Here is a 19907-nt window from a genome sequence, read left to right as displayed (position 1 = left end):
GGGGGCATGCAGGAGGCAGCTGATCATTGATTCTCTCTCATCCCTGATGTTTCCATTTCTTTCTCCCTTCCTCTCTGAAATCAATAAATATAAAATAAGTAAATAAAATAGTAACACATATATGTACACATTCATTTATTCATCAATTTAAAAATACATATTTAGCACCTATAATATGCCAGAAATATGTACAAAGCTTTTGTAATGGAGCAATTCATATTACATACCTAGACACAAACCTAACATAACATGTAACAAGACCATTACTAAATCAATAGCACTTTACTAAAAGATACATAGGAAAGCATGAATAGATGTAGAAATATATATATATATACTAGAGGCCTGGTGCACAAAAATTTGTGCACTCGGGGGCATCCCTCAGCCTGGCCTATGCCCTCTTGCAGTCTGAGACCCCTCAGAGGATGTCCACCTGCTGGCTTAGGCCCGTTCCCTGGGGTATTAGGCCCAAGCTGGCAGTCAGACATCCCTGTGGCAGCCCAGCAGCCCTCGGGGGATGTCCACTTGCCAGGGGAGAGCAGGCCTAAGCTGCAGTCAGATATCCTTAGCACTGCTGAGGAGGTGGGAGAGGTTCCCACCACCACCGCTGTATTGGCAGCCGTCAGCCTGGCTTGTGGCTGAGCAGAGCTCCCCCTGTGGGAGCACACTGACCACCAGGGGGCAGCTCTTGCATTGAGCGTCTGCCCCCTGGTGGTCAGTGTGTGTCATAGAGATCAGTCATTCCCAGTCGTTCTGCTGTTAGGGTCAGTTTGCATATTACCCTTTTATTATATAGGATAATATTCATTGATATGAACATTTAATATTTTAAAGATAGCAGAAATCCTTGACAACTAGATTCAAAAATCTGCTCAGAAGAATAAAGCTATATGTAAAAAAAAAAAACTATTTTGAAAAAGCAAAACAAAAGGGGAATTTGTCTTGTGTATGTTTTATTATGTGGTTATAGTAATTAAAATAACTTGACCCTGGCACAGGAGTAGATTATTGATGACAAACAGAATCCAAAAACAGACTACTTGCATGAAGAAGAATGCAATATATGACAAAGGAGCATTCCTAAACAGTGGAAAGAGAACAGATTTTTCTGTTAAGCAGTAATGGGAATATTATATATATAAAAAATTAAAATAAATTCCATATGAATTAAAGACCCAATTATAAAAAAGAAAATATAAAAAAGAGAAAAAGAAAAATATCTTTCTGTATATGGGGGAGGAAATTCTTAAATAAGAATCAAAAGGACTAAAATAGCCTTTGGCTATGAGGAAAGAATGTTTTAATAACTCTGTTAAGTATCATAATAAATGCTAAAACAAATTAAAATGCTAAAGTTATGCATAAAAATGATTGATAAAATGGAATACATCAAAAATAAAAATATCTAAACCAGAAGTTTTTCTGCAGATGAGAAAATATTTGCAACTAAGTAATAAATATCTAAGTAATACTCATATATCAAAAGAATATGTCAACTCAGTAGAAAAATGGGAACCATATGTCTATGCAATTCAGAGAAAGAAAGTTGCACATAGCCAATAAATGAAAAAGATGTTCTATCCTAGCATTAAGCAGAAAAAGACAAAATTAAAACAAGATACCATTTTTCACCTATCAGATTAGCAGGAAAGTTTTTTCATGTTCAGTACTAGTATGTCATTGAAGCTTTAAAACCTGTAAATTAGGTATTATTTATTTCCTGTATGTAAATTAGGAAATTAGGGCTCTACCAATTTCTCAAGGTTAAGTAATTTCTCAAGGCTTTAAAGGGAATAAACTCAATACAGCAGCTTTGCCCTAACTGGTTTGGCTCAGTGGATAGAGCGTCGGCCTGCGGACTGAAGGGTCCCAGGTTTGATTCTGGTCAAGGGCATGTACCTTGGTTGCAAGCACATCCCCAGTAGGGGTGTTTCTCTCTCATTGATGTTTCTAACTCTCTATCCCTCTCCCTTCCTCTCTGTAAAAAAATCAATAAAATATATATTTTAAAAAATACATTAGCTTTAAATCTGAGGCAACTTTAGAGGAGAAACTAAAGCTTCCAGAGGTCATATGACTTTCCCAAAGTCAAACAACAGACACCGGAGAGGATTTTAGAATAGTTTGTTTTTTTTAAATATACCTTTATTCTTCTGTGCAGAATAAACTCAATATAGTAACTTTAAATCTCAGGCAGGTGTGTATTGGGGGGGTGGACGGGAACACACACATCACCATTTGATTAGGTGATTACATCTCCAACTGAATGTATATCAAAATTGTTATTAATTATCCTAGATCTAAGGTTAAACCTCCAACAAGCAAAAAAAAGATGGATTAGTGGAATGGTTATCAACTTCAGAATTTTATCAAACTATATACATTTCCAACTTGAGAACCACCTGTACTTCCATGAAAAAAATCTGAAAGAAAAATTAAAATGCCATTTTTATGTGGATAATTTTCAATGTACCATGACATAACATGAGGAAAGTATATAATCAGCTGACTTTTCATTTTTATGTTTAGATAAAAACCAGTAACATAAATATAGTGCCATATCTCTTTATCCATATTATTTTCTAATTTTTTAAGAAAAGATACTAGGAAATGGCTTCATGCTTAAAATTTTGTCCAAAGAGGGAAATAAATTAAAAATAAATAAATAAGTTTTCAATCCTATGGATTTTACCACAGGAAGTGATGTAAATGCAAAACACTGTTCCAATACTACAGATGCTGCTCTCACAGAACTACTCATGGGCACACTGGTCTCTACACAAAATCTGTGGGCAGCAAGAACATGTGTTTTTAATGACATTTTATAAACATTCACAAGAAACAGCAGTTCCTTTCCAGAACACACTGTATTTTCTGTCATAATTAGAGGTTCCAGCTCAGGGACGTGTTTGAATCGTTTGTACTTACTCAGGATCTCTAAAAGGTTTTCCTGTTTCCTACCCTGGTCTGCATACCTGTGTTCAAGACTAATGAACAGTCTCCTTCCTTTCAGTTGTCCTTTCTTTCTCCATTCTCCTTTCCCAAAATTATACTCTTATCATCTCTGTACTAGAAATATGTATGAACGTCATAAAAAAAATAATGGAAATGAACACACTTAAAAAAAAAAAGTATTACCAACTAAGGTAATTCTACATGGAGGCCTATTTGTATTGTATCAGAAAAACTTCTCAGAAAAGACTTGGTAAATTTTTTTCAAAAATATGCAAGTTCATTATCATTTCATGAGAAACGAGACAGGAACAATAAAATGGAAACCATCCAGATGTCTTGTGCACAACAGAAATTCAAATATTCTTCTAATCTAATTTTAATGTGAAACATATAACACAGTGGTTACAGCTCAGGCTTTGGGTGAGACAGGCCGCCACTGAAGTTCCAACTACAGCACTGAACAGCGACGCTAAAGAACTTAAAAATGTGCCAAAGTCCCCAAGAAATCTATCTCAGGACCCTTTAATTTAAACTTTTACCTTCATCACTAACTTTGAAAATAATGTAGGTCTTTCTACTTTAGAAGAAGACAGACTAAAAATAATGGATTAAAAGTATTTCCTAAAACAACCAAAATTCAGAGATGGGAAAAACCCTTGGGAACATTTACTGATTAGAGGATCAACTTTAGAGATACTAAAGCTTTGAGAGGTCATATGATTTTTCCAAGGTCAGATAACTAACAAACACCTGAGAGGATTTTAGATCTCCCCTACTCTTTATTTACCACATCATAGAAATATGACTGAAGCCTAATATACATTGAAAGAGGTCAAGGTTTAAAACAGAGACAAAAGAGTCCCAGAAATCTACTTCTATTCTTAATTATAGTACATTTTACTCAATTTTTCCCTCCTCCTCAACTGCCTCCTCCCACACCCACCCCTACACACTCATGACTATTAAGGTATAACTATTAATGAAATGAAAGGAATGAAGATCAAAAGAGCCATCTTTTTACAGGAGCCTTTCATCATAATTATCCCACTGATGCCTCAATTATTTAAGAGCAAATGGCCAGCACTCCCAGAAAGCAACACTGTTCCAGGCCATAAATATAGCTGGAGACCCCAACTGGATTCTAAGCGCTCTCTGCATGATTTTACACAAGCTATTAACCAACACCCCCCAGTTCATCAGTTTCTTAATCTGACAGAAAAAGGGAACACTAGCAACTCCAGCTTGAGCTTGTGTACACATCAAACAGCTATTCCAAAGGAAATATTTGCCAGAGTTCCTTGGCACGCAGTAATTCTTCCAGAAACGTCAGAGCTTTTAGCATGACAGTGACGACATGCCAGCCCCTTTTCTGTCAGAGTACACCCATAGGAAAGCAAACTTAGCTCCATTCTTTCAGGTTACAAAGGTTAACATACCTATCTTCCCTTAAGATCACTATACTAATACTTATTTTTTTATGACAGTATTAAATTGTGTTTTATGAAGTAAGAAAATTAAACACCACATAATTTGGTTATTTTTAAAAAATAATAATTGCATGGACACTAAAAATTTTAACTTAGCAAGTGAAAATTTAAGCCAAAGAGATTCAGTTTCCACATGTATATTCCTGCCTTGAAAGACAATATACACCCCTGTGCATGGTTTCATTTTCTGGGGTTTCTGATACCCAAAATCAATCATGGTCCAAAAATATTAAACGGAAAATTCCAGAAATAAGCAATTCATAAATTTTATTTTTTACATACATTTGTATTGATTTCAGAGAGGAAGGGAGAGGGAGAGAGAGAAGAGGGTGAGAATCATTAATCAGCTACCTCCTGCATGCCCCACATTCGGGATCGAGCTCGCAACCTGGGCATGTGCCCTGACGGGGAGTCAAACTGTGACCTCCTGGTTCATAGGTCCGACACTCAACCACTGAACCATGCTGTCTGACCAATTCATAAGTTTTAAATTGCGCACTATTCTTAGCGTGATGAAATCTTGGGCCCTCTTCCACTATCCCGCCCAGGATGTGAATCACACCATTGTCTGGCCTATATACTCTGTATATGTTCCCTGTCTGTTAGTCCAGTAGTAGCCATTTCAGTTATCAGATCGATTGTTGTGGTATTGCAGTACTTGAGTAACCCTTATTTTACTTAATAATGGCCCCATAGTGAAAGAGTAGCGTTGCGTAAACTGATAACAAAAAACAGATCCAGAGACAGAGAAGCATCGATCAGACCATCAAACCTCAGAGGGAAGGTAGGAGAGGGCAGGGGTAAGGGGGGGAGATCAAACAAAGGACTTGTATGCATGCATATAAGCCTAACCAATGGTCACAGACAGCAGGGGGGTGAGGGCATGAGTGAGGAGATGGGTGGGGGGACAATGGGCGAATAAGGGCACATACGTATTACCTTAATCAATAAAGAAAAAAAAAAGTAGTGTTGCTGGCAACCAAAGAAAAGCCGTAAAATTCTTCCGTTAAGTAAAAAGGTAAAAATTCTCAACTTCATGAAAAAGAAAAGAAATGTATGCTGAGGGTGAAACATCTACAGTAAGAATGAATCTTCTATCTGTAAAACTGTGAAAAAGAAATTTGTGCTTTTGCTATTGTACTTCAAACAGCAAAAGTTATAACCACAGTGTATGGTAAGTGCTGGGTAAAGATAGAAAAGGTGTATTCCAATGGTTAGAGTGTTGGCTCACACACCAAAGGGTCACTGGTTTGATTCCCTGTCAAGGGAACATCCTGGGTTACAAATTCAATCCTTGACCCATTGGTACAGGTTCCGGAGCCAACCAATTGATGTCTTTCTTTCATATCAATGTTTCTCTCCCTTCCTCTCTCTCCCCCTCCCTCCCTTCTTCCACTCTTTCTAAATATCAATGAAAAATATATCCTCAGGTGAGAATTACCAAAAAAAAGAAAAAAGGTATTAAATTTGTGGATGGAAAACATAAACAGAAAATGTGCTCCCACTGATGGCTACCTGCTACTCCAGAAAGCATTGAGTCTATATGAAGACTTCAGCAAGGATCCTCTGAAACAAGTGACCATATTCACATAATTTCTATTATAATATACTAGAGGCTCGGTGCACGAAATTCGTGCACTTGGGGGGCGGGTTGTCCCTCAGCCCAGCCTGCACCCTCTCTAATTCTGGGACCCCTCGGGGATTTCTGACTGCCGGTTCAGGCCCGACCCTGTGGGATCCCTCTCACAATTGGGGACTGCTGACTCCCAACCACTCGCCTGCCTGCCTGCCTGATTACCTCCTAACCACTCCCCTGTCTGCCTGATCACCCCCTAACCACTCCCTTGCCAGCCTGATAGACGCCTAACTGCTCCCTTGCCAGCCCTTTCACCCCCAACTGCCCTCCCCTGGTGGCCATCTTGTGACCACATGGAGGCAGCCATCTTGTGCAAGGGCATGACAGTCAATTTGCATATTACCTCTTTATTATATAGGATTGTTTTAGTTGTTCTATTCTAATATTATTATTGTTAATCTTAATATTATTGTTATTGAGCCTAAGTTATGAAGTTTATCATAAATACATTTGTAGAGGGAAAAACAGTGTCCATAGCGTTCAATACTATCCATGGTATCCGGCATCCACTGGACATCTTGGACTGTATCCCCCTCAGATAAGGTGAACTACTGTATATAAAATACATATACATTCTGACAATTTTAGAGTAAGTGCAATGCTGGTTTTTGAAAAAGTCCCAACTACCTTGCTTAAAATAATTTCCCTATTATTAATGTAATTTATTCTTCCCAAAATGTATCTGTATCAATATAACTGTTCTGATCTCAATTTATTTTTTAATTTTTCATTTTTTAAACTACAAAAGCAAGTTATTACAGGACAACAGACAACAGTTTTCATTTATTTAAAGTCACCAAACAAATCTTTATTGCTCTGCATGTTGAAGTAACCCCTAGGCCCAAACCTTCTCATGACACTACTCCCCAGTCTTAGGCATCACTGGCAGTTCTATAAAGAGGCTCAGACATCTGTCTGGTGAATACATGGAGCTCTACATTACAAAAGGTGGTTAATTTAACGGAGCGAGAGAGATTACACATCCCCTAGCACTCTGATCTTCTTAAAAAGCTGTGAACTTGTTTATTTCATAACTAAGTGCTATTATTCCTAATGGCCAAAGCATTCTCTAGTAACAATTTGGGTGCCCAGGAGTCTTACTAATAACTCTTTCAGGCCATTATGGCACTATTGAAAACACGAGAGCCTAGAACCTAATTACAGTGCATCAAATGGTCGTAGTGCTCTCAAGTGTTAATGAGGCAGGCAAAGTGACCAATTTTTTATCAGGGAGTATAGGAATTTGTTTTCAAATGTTATTTTGACTTTTTTTTAAGATTTTCACAGTGGCTACTCCAGTTTTAAAAGGTAAAACTTCAAGATTTAAATAATAATGTAGAAATTAAAGAAATACAGCCAGCAACCAGTTTCTTTCTAACTGAAACACGTTCTCTGATGCAACTGCTAATGTTAGTTCAGTCATGTCAAAGTTAAAAACTGGAACTATGATTACAGGATATTACAGTCTCCCAAAGTTTGCACATATGTTCCCTGGGAACAAAGAAGTTATTTCATAACAAATAAAACAACCCTATGCTAGCAAAATCATACTTTAAATGTGTCTAAATTAATATAGTATACACACTGAAGACATCTGTCCATAAATAAAAACAGATTTGTTTAAAAAAAGTAGGTACTGACCATGTCAAAAAACAAAACAGCTATTTCTCAAGGTACTGGAAATGAATAAGAAGAAATTTTTAAATGTCTAAGCAAAAATGTATAGAAAATAATTTTTTAAATTCTTTATAAATTTCTGTATTACATACATCATCAGAAAACTACAGACTTTTTAAAAAAATTTCCAGATAGCTACACTTTCCTACAGGTTTTTAATAATTCCTCCTGTTGATCTACAGATGACAAATGTTTAAAGTATTATAAAATCACTCACTCCTTTGTGATAGAAATTTCAATTCCTACACAGTAATTTAACGTTACTGTGTTAGATATTTTAAAGTTATTTAAGTAGAAGGTGACCACACACACACACACGCGACATTCTAATATGTACCAATTAAAATAATCTCCAATGCATTTTCTGGAAAATGTACCAGCCAACAATGAAAAAGAAAACCAAAATGGAGGACATGAAAGAATCTAAGAAAGAGTACAACTAATAAGCTAGGAAGGCAATGAAAAAAAAACCCCAAATAGCTGTGCAAAGGGATCAACAGAACAGCCTATCCAACACTGCTCATTCAATGCATGGTATGATAAACTACATGAATAATATTCACATAAATCCTATAAATGCAATTCAGTGCTTTCCAAATTTCAGATTCAGGAGTCAAAACATAAAAAAAAAACACAGTTATAGGTAAAGAACAGAACCTCAAATATTATTCATTTTGATGCTGTAGAACTAACAGTGTTGCTAAGTGAAGCTAGGTGGTAAGGGGCAGAGAAGTACAGAAACCTCAACGTCCTAGTTCCATCCTGGGCAGCTTCCAGTTACTGTTTTAAATTAATGAAGCAACAAATGTAGCTCAAAGTGTAATATTTAGAATTAAGATAACAAAGAAGAAATATGGCAACAAAATTGAGAAATGTATAAAGTTAATTTCCTAATCGTCCAAAGCAGCAACTTGAGTCAAGAGGGAAAAGACACAAATTAAGAAATAGAAGTGTAAGTACACTGTTTACAGAAAGGAAGCAAACATTCAAGAGAACTGAAATCACAGGGTGAAGATGTTATGAGACTGAGGGTGGGAAGTGGAAGGAGAACATTAGTTTTCATTTTATATAACTTTTTTATTATTCTGAGTTTTTATTTCCAAGTATTATGATTATTTTTATGATTAAAAAAATGTCATTAAAAATCCTGTGTTTGTGATTTTAGAAAGTAAATGTAGACAGGAAACATAAAAAATTTTCAAAGTTGCTTGACTTAATAATAAATATAGTTGATTAATTTTCAAAGATATATAGTAGAGAATGGCACCAAAATTTACTACCTATTAGCTAATATTTATTTAATCAATGAACCCAAATATACATATTTTCCTTTATAATAAAACTAGAGGCCCAATGCACAAAATTCATGCAAGGGGCGTAGCCTTTGCAGCCCTGCCCATTGGTCATTCTTTTTTTTTTTCTTTAAATTTTTTATTACAAAGGGGATTACATATGTGTCCATTTTTTCCCCCCGCCCTAGACAGTCCCCTAGTCTCCCCTATTCCCCAGTGTCTTATGTCCATTGGTTATGCTTATATGCACCTTCCTTTTTAGAGCAGCATAGTATTCCATCGTGTAGATGTACCACAGTTTTCTAATCCATTCATCTACTGATGGGCACTTAGGCTGTTTCCAGATCTTAGCTATGGTGAATTGTGCTGCTATGAACATAGGGGTGCATATATCCTTTCTGATTGGTGTTTCTGGTTTCTTGGGATATATTCCTAGAAGTGGGATCACAGGGTCAAATGGGAGTTCCATTTGTAGTTTTTTGAGGACCATTGGTCATTCTGAAAGGTCGTCCGGAAGGTCGTTCTACTGTCCGGTCAAATTAGCATATCAACTCTTTATTATATAGGATCATAAGGTGTTGTAAAAGGCATAATCATAACACTGGTTCCTTTATTTGTTTCTGAGGTTTATCACCCTGATCAAGGTTCTATTATAAACCTGTAACATCATATAAAATAAGCCACGCGCTTATAATACGTAAGCTCCCCATGAATTATAAGACAGATACCTTTGGAAGATGAATTAACTATTATGAATCAAAAATGTTATTAAAGACTGTAATCAAATCATAACTGGCATTTTTTATAACTTTAAAAAATTCCTTCACATATTTAGGAAGCTTTCAAGCCCTCTAATTACTAAGCATCACTCAGCTCTCATCCTCTCTAATTCCCCTTTGGCAGGTGCTAATGAAAACACAGACAACACAGCAGGCTAAAGAGTGAAGAAAGAAAAATAAGATTAGGATAATTTCTGTCCACTAACACTTCCTTCCTTAAGCAGCAGGACAACAGAAACTCTGTTGTCTGAAATAGTTGAGAGAACAGCTGTATGATGTTTGAAAGATATAAATATAAAACAAAACTTGTGTTTAAATTAAAAATAAAAGCTGCTACATAGGATCACCTAGAATTCCACGACTTATGATTTTTTTTAAAAAAATTATACCAAAATTTCTTCAGCCTTTCAATTTGTGCCTACATCTATTTCTTCCTTGGGTCACTTAAGTAAAAGACAAAAGAAAATGAATAAAGATATGAGGAATCTATACTAATAAAAGCCTCAGTGGTCCTCGTGCCCTCACGCGACACCCTCACATCGTCACAAGATGGCCACCACAAAATGGCTGGCAGGGGAGGGCAATTGTGGGTGATCAGGCCTGCAGGGAGGGCAGGTGAGGGGCAACCAGGCCAGCAGGGGAGAACAGTTGGGGACGACCAGGCTGGCAGGGGAGGGCAGTTGGGGGTGATCAGGCTGGCAGGGGAGGGCAGTTAGAGAGGGTGCAGGCCAAGCTGAAGGACACCCCCCCCCATGCATGAATTTCATGCACCAGGCCTCTAGTGCAGTGAGGGCGAACCTGTGACACACGTGTCAGAGGTGACATGCGAACTCATTTTTTTGGTTGATTTTTCTTTGTTAAATGGCATTTAAATATATAAAATAAATATCAAAATTATAAATCTTTGTTTTACTATGATTGCAAATATCAAAAAATTTCTATATGTGACACAGCACCAGAGTTAAGTTAGGGTTTTTCAAAATGCTGACACACTGAGCTCAAAAGGTTTGCCATCACTGCTCTAGTGTATTATAATAATGTGAAGATAAAAGAAATGAGAAGTAAAAAGAAACCACATACATACAGAATTTATTTTACAAAACCTAGATATATGAGAGTATTTAAAATACTACCCAGTGCAAACAATATGCAAATATCCTTAAAGTAAATTATTTCCCTCCCTTCCCATACCTTACTCATTCTGGAAATAAACAACAGACACAATGTCAGCATACTATATCAGAGCAAAATATGCCAATAATTCTCATCTTTTAATTTTAGGATTTTAAAAATGTATGAAGAATTGTATTTTTCATGATTAAGATAATACATGTGTTGCCTTTTATTAGAATAAAAGAGTCTTTTCCTTTCAAAATAACTTGTTTTACTTATTCCAGTTTTCATCTCAAACTAAATAAGCTTCAGTATTTCTGCTTGTCTTTTTGTACAAGAATACACAAAAAGAATTTAGACAATGACTAAATGCAGTCATCTCCACTCTGGGTACAAACAGGAGTAAAGTGAAAGAGAGCTCAAATCTTTCATTCTAGGCCATAGGGAAGTCAAGGAGCAAGGTACTTAGCCTACGTAATCTGATTTCAATACCACTAGTTAGAAATACTACAAACGACTACAGTCATGTATAAATTGCTCTGTATAGTATTGGACAATGGACTTCATAATCAAACAGAAATAAGTTCAAATCATCGTTTTCCTACTTACTAGATTTACAACTTGGACAAGTTATTTAAATCCTTTGAGCACCAAAGGGTAAAGGGCATCAAATAGATGGTAACGGAAGAAGATCTGACTTTGGGTGGTGGGCATACAATGCAATTTACAGATATGTATCATAGAACTGTACACTTGAAACCTGTATGATCTTACTAACCAATGTTACCCTGATAAATTTAACAAAAATGAAATGATAATATGTACTAGAACAGACACCAATGCTTTGGCACATGCTAGGGAGTTTAAAATGTTAAATCACCTAGCCAGTGTTGCTCAATGGTTGAGTGTCGACCTATGAAACAGAAGGTCATGGTTTGATTCCCGGTGTGGGCATGCAGGAAGCAGCTGATCAATAATTCTCTCTCATCATTGATATCTCTAACTCCCCCTCACCCTCCCGTTTCCTCTCTGAAATAAAAAAAAAACAAATTAAAAAGATCTTAGCCCTAGCGGTTTGGCTCAGTGGATAGAGCGTCAGCCTGCGGATCAATGGGTCCTGGGTTTGATTCTGGTCAAGGGCATGTACGTTGGTTGCAGGCTCCTCCCTGGCCTGGGCCCTGGTTGGGCTCATGAAGGAGGCAAGCAATCAATGTGTTTCTCTCACATCGATGTTTCTCTCTGTCTTTTCCTTTCTCTCCCACTCTCCCTAAAAATCAATGGAAAAATATCCTTGGGTGAGGATTAACGAAAAACAAAACAAAACAAAAATGTTAAATCACATCTCCAACTGTACTATGCTAATGGGCTAGTTTATTCCACCTAAAGACTAGTTTCATTCAGGTTCTCAGATCTCCAGTTTAAAGCAACATTCTTTAGTAGTTTTTCATGACTTCAGTGTGCCACTTCACAACTGATTTGTTTTGGAAGACGTTGCACCATTTGATTATCAGTTATCATTTGAGGAGCAGTTAATGTATTAAAATATTTTTAAACTGGACATTTATTTACTATTCTTACATATGCATGTACTAGTATAAGAAACATGATAATAAAGAAATCAGGGTAAAATAATGAGACAGACAAAATACATATGGTTTATAGACTCATGTCTCCTATTTTAAGTGTAGTTCCATGTTTTTGTTGTTGTTTGTTTCTTTTTATGTTTTCATTGGTTTCAGAAAAAGGAAGGGAGAGAGAGAGAAACATCAATGATGAGAGTGATTCATTGATCAGCTGCCACCTACTGGGCACCGAGCCCGAAATCTGGGCATTTGCTCTGACCGGAAATCAAATCATGACCTCCTGGATCATAGATCAATGCTCAACCACTAAGCCACACTAGCCGAATTGTAGTTCCATGTTTTAGTTTTGACCCTGAGGTTACATGAAATCACACTATCAGATCCCTTCCTTTTTCAATTATATGCAAGAATAACATAAAATTTCTTTTTGCTGTTCCATGTGCAAAAAAAGGTTTTAAATGCACATAAGTTAAGGGAAGTTAACATATAAATACTGAGTTTCAGTCAAATCAGAAAGAATAAAGTTTCCAGCTGAGATAAGAGGTGAAGTCTAGAAGAAACCAGGATCTTAAATGAGGATGAAACTGAAAGCAAAAAGGCTAGAAAAATAGAGGAAAAAAGTGGTCAAAGAATAATAATAGTGGCGTATAGTCAACCCCTGTATGTGACAGCCAGATGTTTTAAGTAAATCATCTCTGTTAACAATCTCACAAGTAGGTGCATTTATCTCCACAGATGAGCAAACTGAAATTCAGAAAGGCTGAATGATCTACCCAGTCACTCATACAGAAAGCAGCACAGCCATAACTTAAAGTGAAGTCTGACTCCAAAGAAAGTCAGTTCTTCATCACAGCAAGCAATATCTAGAACTCAAATTTCTGGGACATCAAAATTTTGTCAGAGGGCAGTTATCTTTCCCTTCATTTGTACAGGACAGAACAAAAACCAGGTGTAGAAACAACTTGTGTCCTTGATAAGCAGTTTTTCCCATTACTCAAAAGAACAAAAGAGAGATTTAAGAAAGAAAAAAAAAAGGCAGGGAGGAAAGGAAGAGAGTAGGAAGGGAACCCACGGAATGTACTTTCTTAGTGTGAAGAATCATTTGTCTGTCTACATCCTTTTTTCTCTCTTGTTCCTCCTAGCAATATGATACAACTCAGACACAATCACAGTCGAATGCTCTTTAAATTCAGTGGAGAATAAATAAAAAACAAAACATATAAATTTAACTCCCAAATACCTACAGTGTGTTTTACATAAGTCCCTTTTAAATTCTAAGAATTCCTGATTTATTTCTGTTTCTGCAAAGTTATAGACTTACCATGAAACTTTGAGGCTTCTGGATCTTTCACATTGATAGCAATTAATTTCCAATCTGTTTCACCCTGATCGATAAGAGCCAAAATCCCAAGGATCTTCACACAAATAACCTCTCCACGAGAAAGAACCTTTAAAGAGAAAAGAAACTGAGCATTTGCAAAGCTTTAGAGAAGTTTACTCATATCTCATAAAAACTCATGAAAGATGAAAAGCACTATAAACTAAAATTTAATAAAGGTTTAATAATTTAAAATAATGTAAAAACAGCCATAAAGCCTTTTATGAAATGCCTGTTAAAATTAAGTATCTGGATTCCTTTTTAGAAATTGAAGTTATTTATAGATCTTGAAATTTAATGTACTAAGCCTAGAAACTCACACTAAGCAGAGAATAAACCCATGTATATCATTACATACTATAATCCTGACTTCTGCTACTTGGAGGTAAAGAGGGACCTGAGAATCCTTTTAAATTGTTTCACAGTACCTTTTTTGCAAAGCACATTTTTCAGTTACTATTGAAAAGTAAATTTTTAACATGTTAGACTATAATCTTAAGACTATAATGGATGACAATGAAAGAACTATTAGTACTTTAAAGATACAGATGAAACAGTCTTAGTAGAGTGTTTTTAAAAGGTTTAAAGAGAAATCAAGAAATAGCATGATGTTTAAGCAGATGTTTCATATGCTAAAAAAAGTTTATTTCAGTGGTTCTGTTAAATTGTCTATGCCACGTTTATATGCATGGATTCTTCCTATATCCTTTTCTTTTTAAAGGTTTAGTCAGCCATAGAATTTCACTGAAAGCTGAAATTTGAACACATGTTTCAGAATTCCTTCATGATTCAAAATGCAGCTTTACATTTGGAAAGCACCTTAAGGTATGCAAAAGAAGGTCACTTTTGTGTCTTGAAATTATTTGAGAGAAAAACACTAGACCTTAAACCATAAAGTCAAATAAATCCTTTTAGAACATTTGCAAAATAAATCTAAATCTTAATATAAATCTGTATGAAGTTATAATTAGTTTATATAACAGATTGGTGAGACTGCATAAACTGAACTGAAATCTCATTTTGGGGGGAATATTCACAGATACATTAACCAGACTCTTACATGTTTAGACTCCATTCAGTACCCAGCACCATATCAGATACTACATATATACACAGAAAGGATCCCTGTTCACAAAGGTTATGATCTTGTTGGGAGACCTATGCACCTCACACCAGAAGACCTGTTCAAAATTATCATCTATAATAATAAAAGCGTAATATGCTAATTAGACTGGATGGCCAAACAGTGGATGACCTTCCGGACAAAGCCGGGGCTGCAAGGTCCAAGGCAGCCAGGGCTGCGAGGGCCGAGGCCCTTGCACAAATGTTGTGCATCGGGCCTCTAGTATCACATAATCACCAATGAAAAGGCTGGCTACAGCCCTAACTGGTTTGGCTCAGTGGATGGAGCATCGGCCTGCGATTAAAGGGTCCCAGATTCGATTCCAGTCAGGGGCATGTACCTTGGTTGTGGGCACATACCCAGTAGGGGGTGTGCAGGAGGCAGCTGATTGATGTTTCTCTCTCATCGATGTTTCTGACTCTATCCCTCTCCCTTCCTCTCTGTAAAAAAATAATAAAATATATTTTTTAAAAAAAGAAAAGGCTGGTTACATTGTTTAACGAAGTGACAAACTAGATAACTGGTTCTGAACCATGGGCAATTTTGCCCCCTAGAGGCCATCTGGCAATGTCTGGAGATGTTTTTGGTTATCAACTGGGAAGGTATTACTAGCACCTAGTGGGAAGAGGCCAGGAATACTGCAGAACAGTCCCTATAATAGAATTATCCACCCAAAATGTCAACATTAACCAGAAGTATAAATTCATTTGGCCATAACAAGTCAATGTTTTTCAGTAATGATGTATCAAACACTTATATATACTAAGCTTTCCAAGTAAAATGTAAAAGTATGCTTTCAAGATTAATTACATATGCCTTATTAAAAACCACTCGTGTATATTTGAAACCTTTAATTTTATTCTGCATATTTAGTAACTTTGGCAGGTTTATTAAAAAAACCTCTACATCAAGTTTTCTTAAAGTGATTCCTTTGTTTTGTCAATAACAAATTACTGTTACTGAGTCAAATCATTTTCATATGAGTTCTCTGTTACTAATCTCAATAATCGCATGCTCATTTACACATTTTTACATAAAATTTAAAAATTTTAAGTGAAAATAAGGTACTTCTACTTCATCTTTAAACACCCACTTAATATCTGCATAAGAATTTAAATTAACATAATTTGCACTTGCTATGAATTGAATGGCCCCAGGGATTATGCCCTCAGAATAAGAGTTTTCTAATACATAAAACATTCCATCAATGTAATGTTATTTAATTTATTAGCTCTCAGTTATCAGGAAATAGGACATGTGAAAGTGACTAAAGTACATAGCATAGGGTCTGAAACATAAGAAGCACTCATTAAAATACTTACATTCTTCCTTCCTTCAAATCTATTAATTTTAGACCCACTTTATTACCCCTCTGGGGAGTAAATGTCCGAAAGATAAATTCCTAAAGTATAGCTTACTTTTTAAAGAAAGCTAACAATCTGCTTTAGTTCTGCTGGAGATACAGAAACCATAGACACACACAGAGACACACACAGGAACTCTAGCCCCTTTGTCCCTATCTGTACATAAAACCAGAAATACAAGTTGGATGGAAATCTCTCCTGCAAGAAAGGAGTAAGACAGAGAGAGAAGAAAAAGAAGGGGGGCAGAGAGGATTTGGAGAAGAGGAGAAAAAAAAAGTGGAAGAACATAAGGAGAAGAAGCAAAAGAAGAAAGAGAAATCTGAGAGGATGGTGAAGACGAGGAGGAAAAGAGAGGAGGAATACGAAAGGAGAATGAGGAAGAAGAAGAAAAAGAAAACGAGAGAAACAAAGTAATTATGGTAAATATAGTGAAAAAGAATCAGAGGAAACTGTTTCCTAAAAACAATAATCTAGAAGCCTAAAATTGCCAACAGGTGTTACCAGAGATAACTAATTTAACCTTAACTAGAAGAATAAGATTCAAGTAAAAGTTCAGTGTGGTATTTCTTAACTTACATGTGTGCTACCTGCCAAGCACTGTGCTGTACACTGCTATGCTGAGTCCCATCCTCACAGAGCTAGCTCTCACCTCATTGAGGAGGCAATTAAACAAACAACAGACACAGTTAGTACTAAGGGAGTACATAACAAAGACCAAGTATTTTAGCTGGAGGGTGAAGGGCAATAAAGGAAGGCTTCTAAGAGGATGCATATTTTAGCTGAGATCTGAAGGGTGAGCAGGGGAGGTGAAAAGAAGGAAAGGGGGGCGGGGAGTAACAAAGTGAAGAAGGAAAAGAGGTTCCCTTCTATATAGAGGGAATAGTTTGTGCAAAGGCCTGGACATCAGGGAGAGCACTACAGGAAGTGAAAGATGGATGCAGCTGGAGGGTGGTCTGCAAACGGGGAGTTCCAGGAGAGGAAGCCAGGTGCTAAAGAAGAGCAAAGCAGGAGGCGTCTGGGATAAATGATGGTAGGAAAAGAAGGCTCAGAGAGGAAACTGGTCACTAGCAGGAATAACTGAGAAAAAATAGGGGACTTGACAAAGCTAGCTGCAGTGAGAATAAAAAGAAGTAGAGTTAAAGGCTATCTGGAATACAGAATTTATATTTCATGACTAACGGATGAAGGAAAGCAAAGAATGAGCAAGGATGACTCCTCAATTTGGGGGACTAAAAATACTGAGAGGAGTTACAGGAGAGGAGGGAAGAATGAACTGTTTGGACACAGTGAGTTTGAGATGTGTGGGAGACATCCCCAGGGCAGAAGCAGGCAGCTGACTATACAGGTCTGAGCTAGAGATACTAATTTGAGAGCAAAACTAGGAGTGCTTGGGATGGGACCGCCAAGGGAGTTCCTAGCTGGGACAGGGACTCAACCCTCAAGCTAACCAATCCTTAAGGAACAGGCAGAAGAAAAGGAGCTTGCGAAAGAAACCAATAAGAAACCAGAATTAGAGACTATCCAAGCGATTATGACACAATCAAAATAAAGTGAAGAGACTGTCTCAGGAAGAAAGACAAGGTTAACAGTAACAAGTTAGACGTGTGGACGAAAAAGGGGCCACACATTAAAACTGACAAGCTCAGGGGAGGCCCGCATGGCAGGCCTGACAAACTCAGATACCTAAAGTGACACCACAGGATGGTCTGAAATAAAAGCTTCCTAAGCAAAATCAAGTCTTGGTGAGTATTCTCTTGTACTAGGCTGGTATCTTCCTTGACAAAGGTCAATCTTTACCTTAAAGGAGCCGGTCTATTGTCTTTTAACATCTGCCATAGCAAACCTTTGGAATGTCAGAGTAATTTCTTTTTTCCAGACCCTTAAGGGCACAATCACTGAACCAAAGCAGAGACCACAGAACTTCTCATTGTTATTGTTACCTTGTTAATTGTTGACTATTAACTATCCTATACCCACTAATAGAAAAGAAGTGTGTGTCTATCCCTTTTACTTTTTATCCAATCCCGGAGATCAACCCCAGCCCCTAGCTTTGCTTTCTCCTACCTCCCTAATCTATCTATCATCAATGAATTTCATGTAACTCCTTCACATCTCTTTTAATTGTAATGTATAAAACAGGTTTACAACTGCCATTCTCTGGAGCATTTTCTCAATCCATTGTCATCAGTTTGGCTCAAATAAACTCAAAATTTGTATAAGTTTGGACATTTCTTATGTCAACATGAAATAGGCCTCTTGGATTTGGCTAAAAGAATTACCAGGGACCTTAGTGAGAGCAGTTTCATTGAAATAATGGCAGGATGAAAACAATTCTGAAATAGCTTGAAGATTAAGTGGGAAACTCTTTACAAGCCTTCGTGTGAAAGGAAAGAAGATAGGAGACATATTGAAGGAAGACAAGAAAGATAAGTTATAAATACAGGACAAAATAACGATAGAAAAATACTGTCACTCAGAGGCAAGAAGGGAAGCACTGGACTTGGACAAGAAAAGGCAACTCTCCCAGGTCCAGACGAAAGGGAGAAACAATGTTTGCAGGCACAGGTAGTATGGCAGGCTAGGGTGGAAAGGTGAGGGAATTCTCACTGTGGGTTTCTCTGAGCTCGACAAGATGAAAGACAAGACACTGTGCTGGGAATGAGAACAAAGTGCAAGGAGTTGAAAGTCTATATAAATAACAATTATTAGCAATAAATGCAGTAGAAAATAGAAAAAAGATCTGACTGAGGACTCACAGAATTCTATGGGTAGCAGCAACCTTGACACTGTAGGTCTTGCTTCCCTAGGACTTGGCAACCTGGAAGCAGGCACACACAAAAAGAGAGCCCGTGGCTTTCATCGGTTTTGAATTTCCTGTCTGGATAATGGGCAAGGAAGCCGAGGACAGGACTTAGCAAAATGTTTCTGTAAAAGCTCAGGCAGTAAATACTTTAGACTTTGCAGGTCATGCGGTCTCTGCTACCATTCCTCAGACAATGCATAAATGAGGGGGTGTAGTTGTGTAATTTATAAAAACAGGTGGTGAGCTAGATTTGACCAGCCACTGGGCTATAGTGTACCAATCCCCAGTTTAAGAGAAGGAAGTAAAGATACAAAAAGGTACTGATACCAGAGCGATTGAGGGCTAGAACTTTGAAGAACTGAAGAACTGGTGGCTTCCAAAGAGAACTGAAATTTTATGGCATGAATAAACCAGACCCCATTAGAATAACAGTCTATATAACCAACCTTTGAACCTATTTCACAGACATCAATAGGATCATTATCTCCACAGCAGTCTGTGCTCTTATCGTTTCTGTGGGGATCTTCCCAAGTCTAAAAGAAGGGGGAGAGGGGGAGAGAAGCAGAAAAACAGGTTAATATTCACTATAATGTACTTTAACCTTTCCACACAGTCATGACGTCTTATAGACAGCCACAATCCAAAGGAAAATTCTCAGAAATTATATAGGCTCGATGCCAACATGCCAGTACATCCTCAAGCACAATAATACTTAAA

The 19907-nt window shown here is 37.0% G+C and overlaps 1 protein-coding gene across 1 annotated transcript in view; it reads right to left on the bottom strand.

The window, feature by feature from the left end:
• The window catches only part of PPA2 (pyrophosphatase (inorganic) 2), a 72649-nt gene that overhangs the window by 30549 nt on the left and 22193 nt on the right, over positions 1-19907 (bottom strand). Inside the window, exons 6-7 of the mRNA XM_015558089.1 lie at positions 19637-19723; positions 13844-13970 (exon numbers count right to left, since the gene is read on the bottom strand). Coding sequence (XP_015413575.1) covers positions 13844-13970; positions 19637-19723 — 214 coding nt within the window. The remainder of the gene's footprint in view (positions 1-13843; positions 13971-19636; positions 19724-19907) is intronic.

Source organism: Myotis davidii, unplaced genomic scaffold (genome assembly GCF_000327345.1).
Source record: "Myotis davidii unplaced genomic scaffold, ASM32734v1 scaffold967, whole genome shotgun sequence".
NCBI classification, from domain to species: Eukaryota; Metazoa; Chordata; class Mammalia; order Chiroptera; family Vespertilionidae; genus Myotis; species Myotis davidii.
The sequence above is the reverse complement of the archived record's forward strand: the minus strand, read 5'-3'. Positions and strand labels throughout refer to the sequence as shown.